Below are 9906 nucleotides of genomic sequence, written 5' to 3'. Positions count from 1 at the left end.
AATATGTTTTTGCGGAGCGAAAAACCATTTCATGTCATTATGATTAGAATGCATCTACAAAATGTCTTGCTCAACATTAACAAATTTAAAGGAGTAAAATTACAAAATTAATTAAATGTTAATGCACTTTTTTCTTTTTAATTTGTTTTCGATTGATAAATCATTTTTTGTTAACTAATTTGTTGCTGTGAATGTAATAGTTAAATCATAGTCATAAACAACGGAAATAATTTAAATAATTACAATTAGTTAATTGCAATATAAATAATGCAACTAATTTTTAAATATTAGATCGGACGAAGTTTATGACTTTGCATTCAGAACATACCCTTAAAAAGATAGCCTCTGTAACGGAGAGAGCAACCTCGCAAAGTTGAAGGAAAGCCCTCCCTCATTAGACATGGATATCAACCAATTAGACATGGATGCCACGTGCCATTGACCACAGCAGGCCAGGGGGTCTACCTTTCTGCATGTAAAATGGCTTGTGCCTACGTGTGCCTCGACAGACTCCTCGGACGGGGTCAATCTCCCCATCTGCTGACCAGACGAGTGGTCCTCTGGCCGTTCAAACACCCTTCCTCTAGCGTCTTCGCTATCATTTACTAGCAGGTGTTCCTTTGTAACACTCCTTACAATGCCCTTTGTTCATTTTGGGGGGAATAAGTTTGTGACGAACCGTATCTGTCATCGAGATACGGTCTATTTAAAGATGCAAAAGACTGTGATTGGAGTATAGAATTACTACTTGTTTATATTTTGACGGAATAGGATGAAATGCTTATTGGTTTATGTGGGTGTAAACTTGTTTGCAGTTTGAGTTTCGTTATATAGTATTTCGCATGCTTTGGATCATTTTTTTTAATTGCTAATATTTTATTACAGGATATTCAGATAATATCAACAGGGGTGATTGTGAGCCCAACTCAAAAATCCCGAAAATTTCTTGAGCACAATCATTAATGACGGATATCAAATAATTAATGTCTTTATAAATTTAAATCATTGATATTTTCACAACATGAAATTCTAATTAAATTAAAAGCAGTATATTTTAAATTAATGATTATATATAAGTTTATTTTTATCTCGAATAACCTTTATTATTCTACCAGAAAAACTATTCACAAATGAATGAGATGACAACTGCAAATTCTAGTTCTAATATTTTTAAATAAAATGTATAAGAATTTTTATACATAAATGTGATCGATGATTTCTTGAAACTTTCCGGATGGCGGAATCCGGATTTTTTCCGGCGCACAATTCTCTCTGTTATCAATAATAATGTACTGTAAATTTCAGCTTATTTAATTGCAGTAATTATTATTAGCGTATTTAATTTGAGAAAAAGTGCCGGAGTATATATATACTCTCAGAGGGCTTGAGAAAACGCTTCTTTTACCTTTCACTGGTCCTAAACAATGAAGTCTGTGGAGGAATCTCCCCAAGGGGAAAGTTTCAAAAAAAGCACAGCGTCTTAAAATTTGAAATTTAGTTTTTAAAAAATTTTAATTAAGAAAATAGAATAAAAAATACAAAAAATATATATGCTATTAGTCAAAAAAAATTTTTTTTTATCTTAAAGAAAAAGTAAAAAATAGTAGTGTGGGAAAGTTTCTGTATCGTATCTGCGCCAAAATAGCTGCCAAGATTTGGCAAAAATCAAGCAGTGGCTTACGAAAAACTGAAAAAAAAAGTAAAGGAATTTTAAAAGAGGGTGACCTCTAAGTGTAAAATTCCGGCAAGCCATTCATTTATTCCAGTTTCATGAACCGGACACTTTGGCAAGTTTTGATACGTCCCTAACAATGCAAATAAAGTCATACAGTTATCTCGAGTGTTATCATGAGTACAAATAAAATGTTATCATACGTTAATAGAAGATTTGACTTACTTTGGCATCTTTTATTAAGACCTATGACTAGACTAGTTCCTCTCTGAAATAGAAAATTCCTAAATTAAAATAACATTATTTTATGAACATTATAATTTTTAATGTCAAAAATTAAATGATGCTGATTACTCAATTCAAGTTTAAGCGTGAAAGTATAAGAGGAATCACAAATGAGGAGCTAAAAAAGAACAAAATATGCAATTATTAGCAACCACTAAGTTTCACCATTGATGCTTCTTCACTAGTTATGTTTCGACAATAATTTCATAAAAGGCGGTGATTACAGAACATACTGAATATACGCTGGTGTGTAAGAAATTAAGATAATTTGCAGACTTGGTTGATTATCTCTAGAATTGTTAGACCGATTTTAATGAAATTTGATTTGTACATATGTATATTGATACAAAACAAAACAAATAACTATTCAACAATTGTAATACACACGCATGATCGTGCGTAATAATCGTTGGAGTCGAAAGGTATGAAACAGTGGTTGCAGAATAAATAAAAAATGGGTTAATCGGGGGTCCCCTCTTACAGATATACAGGCCTTGCAGCGTGATTTCATTCGTGAAATAAGGCAGTTTATCATTTCCTGTGGCAATTTCATACCTACCAACTCCAACGAGTGTTACGCACGATCATACGTCTGTTGAATGGTTATTTGTTTTGTATTAATGTATGTACATATCAAATTTCATTATAATCAATCCAGTAGTTCTTACACACCAGTGCAGATCTTTATATGAGAGGACTGTATCATTTGAATCAAAATATTTTTTGTAAGTAAAATTTATTTCAGAAAAACTATAAAACTAATGCAAAAGGTAAAAACATTTTTTTCACCAATACTCTTAGAAATTTCTCAAAAAAATTAGTTAATTAACAGTTTATTTAATTGTTATTTCACCATATTTAACTAAAACAGTCAAAACACCCTTAAAAAAAGATGTTATTCAAACTGTTAACAGTAAGAAAAATCGTCTATTGACTGTTTTCCTCTAATACGATTAAACAGCCAGAACCCACCAACTAGGTCAACTTATTGAAGCAAGCCACTTAAATTTTTTGAAGTTGGGTACATATTATCACCAGTAGGGATAATCTGTCAATCTCATGACCGGCTGAACGGGAGTTCAAATCCAGCGTTGACACTACAATATTTCTTCTACACATGAAGAGTATCTAGTGTTTAGCACTGCACAATTGGCGACCCCCCAAGACTATCAGAATACGACACTCTCATTGACGCATAGATAGCCCCACCAGAGAAATTAGTTATGCCACATTGCACGGTTCATTTGACAAAACACAACTCAATCACAACTTAACCATTACCTTAAAAAATTCCTAACTTCAAGGTCTAGTTAATTTCATTATTACGGTTTTAAAACTGTGCCAGTTGTAAAATGGTTAAAAAACAGTTTAGTTTTGTATTCATGTTTCTTTTAAGCAGTTGTAAATAGTTAAGATACCATAAAGGTGAAAAATGTTTCTAACAGTAAAGTTTACAGCTAACTGGATGGACAAACTGCTGCCTATTATTATACTATAATTTTAGAATGAAAATTCTAACAGTGTACAACACTTAAGCTATAACTTCTCCAAGGAATACAATTTGATCCCTTCAAACTAATTTTTTTTTATTTTTTAAAATAGACTATAGAAATCAATGAAAATGTCATTAAAAATGTATAACAGTGTTCGCCCGCAAATTTTTTTTAATGAACTTATTAAAAAAATAATAATGAAGCAATTAATGTTTCATGCATTTTAAATACAATTGACTTTTAATAATTTGTTGTAAAACATTTAAAAAAAAAGTTAGAAAATTTTTTAAATTATGTAGGGGTCACATTTAACATTATGAGGACAAACTGAGTAAAAAAAGAGAATGTATTCTAGTGTTGAAAATATTTTAAAACCAACTTATTATGACAAGATTGATTTCATTTGAATGCAACACAACATACGACAACATTTTACAATATTATATGGTATTTTTAAAAACATGTCTTTTAAGAAAGAAAAGAATAAAAAATATTAGGGCTGATTTACAACAATAAAAAGTGGATTCCTAATCTAGACAGTTAATTTATATTATTTTTATTATATTTTTTTCATGGTGCATAGCAAAATTTTTCAATAAAAAACAAACACCTTTTAAGTACTTTTTAAGCACTCAAAAAATATTTTAAATCACTTTCCAAAAAAAAAATCATAATTAGGATCTGTGCAGCAATAAAAAATATTTTTTTCTATTGTTAGAAGTTCTTAACATAAAATCAATAAAATTGAAAAACGTTTTCAAAAACTTAACATAATCATGAAAGAATAGCTAGTTTCTGATAAAATTGAGAAATTTTCGTTGTAATTTAGAACGACACGGCAAAGAAAAAAATTTCTTTCTGAAAGCACTTTTTACAAATGCCGAATAAAAAAAAGCATCTTTAAGGTATTTTGAAAAACGTTAATCTTTAAACACTTTTTAAAAACGCATGTTTGAATAATCGGTTTTCAAATTGGTTCATCAAAAGTTTCTTAAGAACTCTATCAACTTGGCGAACTTAAAATGTATACACTTATTTATAATCGATAAAAACATTGCTTATTATCTATGATAGTATACATAAAATAAAAATTATATATGCAGTCTTTTTTAAATAAAATCTTCATTATACGAATCAATTCAAAAAAATTTTTTTTAACGACAAAATTTAACTTATACAAATTGAGCCGAAGATGAATGATTTTTTAACATTTGAATCCACTGCCATATTGAATTTTGAAATCAAATTCTTCAAAGAATCGCTTTTTATTTTGGAATAACGCCTTTTTGACATCGAATTATCTTTTTTATACAAATTATTAATTATTTTGAGTTGCATTTTAAAATTGCCTTAGTATTAAAGATACTCCTTAAAGTAAGGTACATAAATTTTTAAAACAATTTAAACTAAGAAAATTTGAAGTAAATCGATAGTTATAAAATTACAAGCTGATTTCATTTTGTTTAAATTTCGTGTTCAGTAGTATAAACGGCTATAGCTTAAACTAATGTCAAAATTTGTACATTGCAATTCAAAAAATTTCCGACAGTTATTAAATAAAATAATTAAACAAAAATAAATTATAAAAAAAAAACTAATAAAAATTATTTTTTCATCGAATAGAACAAACTTCAAAAGTGAATCAAAAATTGTTTAAAAAAAAGTTGTAGAAATGGCGAAAGAGTAAAATTATCAATAGGAATGATCTCCTTATATAGAAAATCTTTAACAGTGTTATTTAGAAAAAGTTGTATTTTCAAATGTAACACCCACTCCATGGTGTCGGCATTTATTTATTTAATTCATATTTACAATTCAATTATTTATTTATTCATTTTGGTGGCCTGAATTTTTCTTAATCGGTCCCTGAATTTAATTATATAATTATAAATAATATTACGCCTGTTAAGAAATAAATTAAGACTAGCACTCAGTAATCAGCATTTTCGAACCATTGGCACAAGTAGTTACTTTAGAATTACACCAAATATTACAAAATTGTTTTTAGTCACAAAGCAAAAATATTCCTTGTTTTCTCTACATTTTTCCATTTTGAAAAGTGCATTTTGATGCACTTTGGGTTAAATTTTTTAAATATTTTTCCGTTTTTTCTTGTTGTAAAATTACTATATTTTTTAAACTTTTATAATTTGATTATACATTACTATCATTTATTATTATTTTTAATGAATTTTTGTTGATGTTGTTTCCTTGCACATTTAAGCATCACTCTGGCAGAAGAAACAAATGGAAAAAAAATAGGCACTCAAATAATATAGTCAAATATAAATTTACAGAGCTTTTATTTTTTGCTAACGACATCCTAAAGAAATAATTGACACTTTTAGCGGAACCTATTTATACAGATGATTTCATTTTGTGTAAGCAAGCTAAAAAAACTTCCTTCCTCGACTGTAAAAAAAATAATAGCAAATTAATGCTGAAGGGAGATAGCCCTGGAAGGGAGGAACTGCTAAGAAACGTGAGACTCTTTTCTGTTTACAAATAAACAGGTTTTGATGTTTTCGGTACCGTATTTCTAAGTGTTAATTGCAGTTTTTTCCCCGATCTTTTCACGATATGTATATTTCTTCCTTTTCTAAATATATAAATGCTTCAAAAGCATTAATTTTGAAGTGGTTGAAGAAAGAGTAAGTTTATAATTTATTTAGGAATGTTTATAATATGTTTATAATTTATTTAGGAATGTATTGAAGTGACCATGAAAAGGAATGAACAAAACATAAATAGACGATAGGAAAGACCTAATTTAATTAAAAATCAATATTTTTCTATTCTCTGAATTGCTGTTAACAAGCGTTTTCAGAAATGCTCCGGAACATTCAAGTCCTCTTAAATTAATATCGAATTTTTGCATAGCTCTGATATTGCACAGTTCTCAAATTGTACTTGACTCTTTGTTTTTATGCATCAGCTCTTATTGGCTGATGAAAAGACTCTCATTAAGTTGAAATAATATTTGCTAAGATTTTCGTGCGTTAAATATGAGTTAGTATTGCAATAATAAGATTGAATGTTTTCGACTCATAGGTCTTCTTTTATAGCCCAGACAACTCCGTCATTTTGAACCCAATCCAGAAGACTCCTGGATCAATTATTGGGAGACTTTTTGATGGACTAACTCGCATTTGCGTTACATGGACCTTCCACGGTTAGCCCGACAGTAAGTCTACCACTGGGGATATTTTACTTCAGCACTGTGGTCGGTGCAAGCCGGAATTCATATCAGTCAGTCATAGCAAGGATCGAACCCGGGTCATCACATTGGGAGCGCTCTATCTCCTGAGCCATCACGGCTAAAACATCAATACTGTTACATGCAAACTATTCTTTCACAAGCTTTGAGAGATATCTTACATAAATGTCAATTTTTGGGACATCATTAAATCTGCGTATGAAAAAAACTCCGACAATTTGCAAAAATCGAAACAACTCACCAGAAGTGATACTGACTTGAGTAAAAAAAAAATGTCATTCTTTAAAGAATCATTTCTTGTTCCTGTCGAACCCATCACTTTGGAATAAATTGTTAGAAAAATATACTTTTCCTCGATCAAACTGTTATCTTTTATTAACTGATGAATGACTTTTTTATACCTTCATAAATCATGTCTTGTAACTGTGATAATTTTGATAACATCCTATGCAATTTCAGTTTTCTTAACGTCAGTTTTCTGCTGTTTTTCTTAGTCATTTAGGTTTACATTTTAAACTATAAACAGCTCAATAGAAATCCGATGATTTGCAGTTGATTTTTAGATAAATTTTATCCCTACAGTTTTCATATAAATTTTGATAAAATTTATGTTTTTTATTTCTCTGATAATTTTCTTTCTAACTTCTTGATGATAGTTCATGGAAGTTGAATATTTGTGACCATGGCGACATTGTGGGCAAGACAATAAGAAAAAAATTTGCCGGATACATTTGAACCTGAAAATATACCAGTTTATCTAAGTTTTTATGTTTACAAATATTTATTCACATAATATTAAATAACGGAGACTTGTATGTCACTGCACGTTGCTCGTGTGACCAACAGTAGCGTTGTTCCAATTCTATAACACTAGTATTTTAGATGCAAATTGGAGGAAACATACACCTAAAATCAAAAATTTTCTCTAAAACGTAGGTTCTCAATCTCTTTTTAAAATAACTATGTTAGAGCCGTGATGGCTCAGAAGCGTTCGCCATTGAATACGGTGAACCGGATTCGAATCCCAGCGACGGAACGAATACCGCACCCGGCTTGCACTGACCACCTCAGTGGTAGACGGATCATGGATTAGAGTCTCTTTTCCGTCAGGCTAACCGTGAGAGGTTTTCATGGTCTTCCTNTTAATAGTTAAAGTTAAAACTGAACTTTTTAAAATAAAGTATTTATCGTGTCATTTTCGCCAATTAGCAAAACATTTTTTAAAGTTTAAAATGGTATTTTTTTTAATATAATGGCCAAGAAAGTTTTTTTTGAACGGAAATAATGTGTTAATTACGTAAAGTTTGAAGGCTAATAACCATTATTTTTACAAAGAGAAAGATGCAAAGTTATCATATCTTTGCTTGCGATCTCCGAGATCTGTGGACACAGTGACGTCATGAGGAGGGAAATCGTAGCTTCAGCTCTAAGAGCGGTGTGAACTAGCCCTTGTATTCTCATTAGCCCTGGCACTGACCACCGTGCTGATCCTCAGTGGTAGACGGATCATGGATTAGAGTCTCTTTTCCGTCAGGCTAACCGTGAGAGGTTTTCATGGTCTTCCTCTCCATGTAACGCAAATGCTGGTTAATTCCATCCAAAAGCCCTCCACGAAGGCAAATTTCTCCTAATACTTGATTCCGGAGTTCTCTTGTCTTCTGGTTCGGGTTTAAAATGACAAGGCTACGGAATTGAATATTAGTAGTCGTAAACCCAAATAATTGGGTACAACGTCGGTTATATAAGCACAAATTTCAAAGGTACCCGTAGACATTTTCCAGTGGGGGGTTACCAGGAAAACATTTAATATTTAAAAATTGACAATATATTTTTATATTATAAAAATAATTTCACATGGGCACATTGTTTAACTATTCTCTAATTATTTAAAACCACTATGTTCCAAAATAACAATTTTTGAAAAAATATTTACACAACATTTAAAAATAAATATACTGTTTGATCGAAAGTTGCACAACATGCAATTACATAGAAGAAGGAGGCGAAATCTCAAGGAAATACTATGAATATAATGGTCGTCGAGGCAATGAAGGCGTTGAAATCTTTTGAAAGGTTATAAAAACATTCAGTGATCAAAACATTTATATTTAATAAAGTCAGAAAAGATTATGAATTGTGTTCATTACGACCATGCGTTCACTTTTCTCTTAAAACGTGTTGTCTAACCATAAATAATGTGTATTGTAGTTAGTTCACAATATGTTCGTAAAATAATGTTTATTCGCCTCTGACAGAATAATTCTGTAACAAAGATAAAAACCAAAAAAAATTGCCTGCAAACAAGTTTGTCTTGTTAAAATCATTAAAATATTAATAATCGGCTAGCTTAGTTAAATTTCAGAATATTTGAAGTTTAATATGTAAGACAAATAATATTGTTACCATATTAAAATTTAACGTTTAACACTAGATTGCCCAAGGAAGTAATGACACAATTTCTTAGAATTTTGTGACTTTTCGTGCAACATAGATTTTTTTATTGTCAATATTTACTAATAACTTGTTATATAACTGTAAATAATATAAAAAATTAATTTTAAACAAATTTCTTTACACATTCGTTCACAATCTAGTCACTTTAACTGCTTTTTGGCAATATAGGTATATACTAAGTTTCAGTCTTTCTAGTGTTAAAATAGTGTAAAATAATGAGTAAAACATCTGCATTTACTTTTTTTTAATACAGACTGATCTGTATGATCCTGATTCTACATTATTTACTGCAAATGATTAAAAAAACAACAACAATATAATCTATTGGAAGCTGTGATTACACTAAATAAAGAGAAAATTTCCAGCTAATTCTATTAACTTGTGCAATGTACAAAAATTATATATATATATATNACTTTCCAACTAAGTTTTTTCCCCTTAACCTATCAGCTTCTTAGGTTTTATAACGTCAACAAGCAGGTATCAGAATAGTGCATTTAGCTGTACGTTTTAATATATTTTAATCCAAATAAACTTATTTGTGTTATTATGATTTTATTTAAATTTAGTTAGTAATTTTGAATTAATGTAAGTATGATTTTATAATGTTGATTATGAACGATAGGCACGACCCATCAGTGATATTCAAGAACAGATTCTCAGATTAAAGTTAGTGTCTGCTTAAAAGGAGGCGATTTTCACTCAAATGAACTGGACGGTCCAACCAATGGACAAGAATTTGCTCAACTGCCCCTTCAAAGGACTGAAAAAATATATATAAATTC

The 9906-nt window shown here is 30.0% G+C and overlaps 1 protein-coding gene across 2 annotated transcripts in view; it reads right to left on the bottom strand.

Annotated features, from left to right (window-relative positions):
- LOC107440566 (3',5'-cyclic-AMP phosphodiesterase 7B) overlaps positions 1-9906 on the bottom strand; it is a 106045-nt gene that overhangs the window by 71547 nt on the left and 24592 nt on the right. For both annotated transcript variants that reach the window (XM_016053531.3, XM_071187523.1), the window contains exon 2: positions 1898-1940. In XM_016053531.3, coding sequence (XP_015909017.1) covers positions 1898-1940 — 43 coding nt within the window. The remainder of the gene's footprint in view (positions 1-1897; positions 1941-9906) is intronic.

This window comes from Parasteatoda tepidariorum, chromosome X1 (genome assembly GCF_043381705.1).
Source record: "Parasteatoda tepidariorum isolate YZ-2023 chromosome X1, CAS_Ptep_4.0, whole genome shotgun sequence".
Taxonomy (NCBI): Eukaryota; Metazoa; Arthropoda; class Arachnida; order Araneae; family Theridiidae; genus Parasteatoda; species Parasteatoda tepidariorum.
The sequence above is the reverse complement of the archived record's forward strand: the minus strand, read 5'-3'. Positions and strand labels throughout refer to the sequence as shown.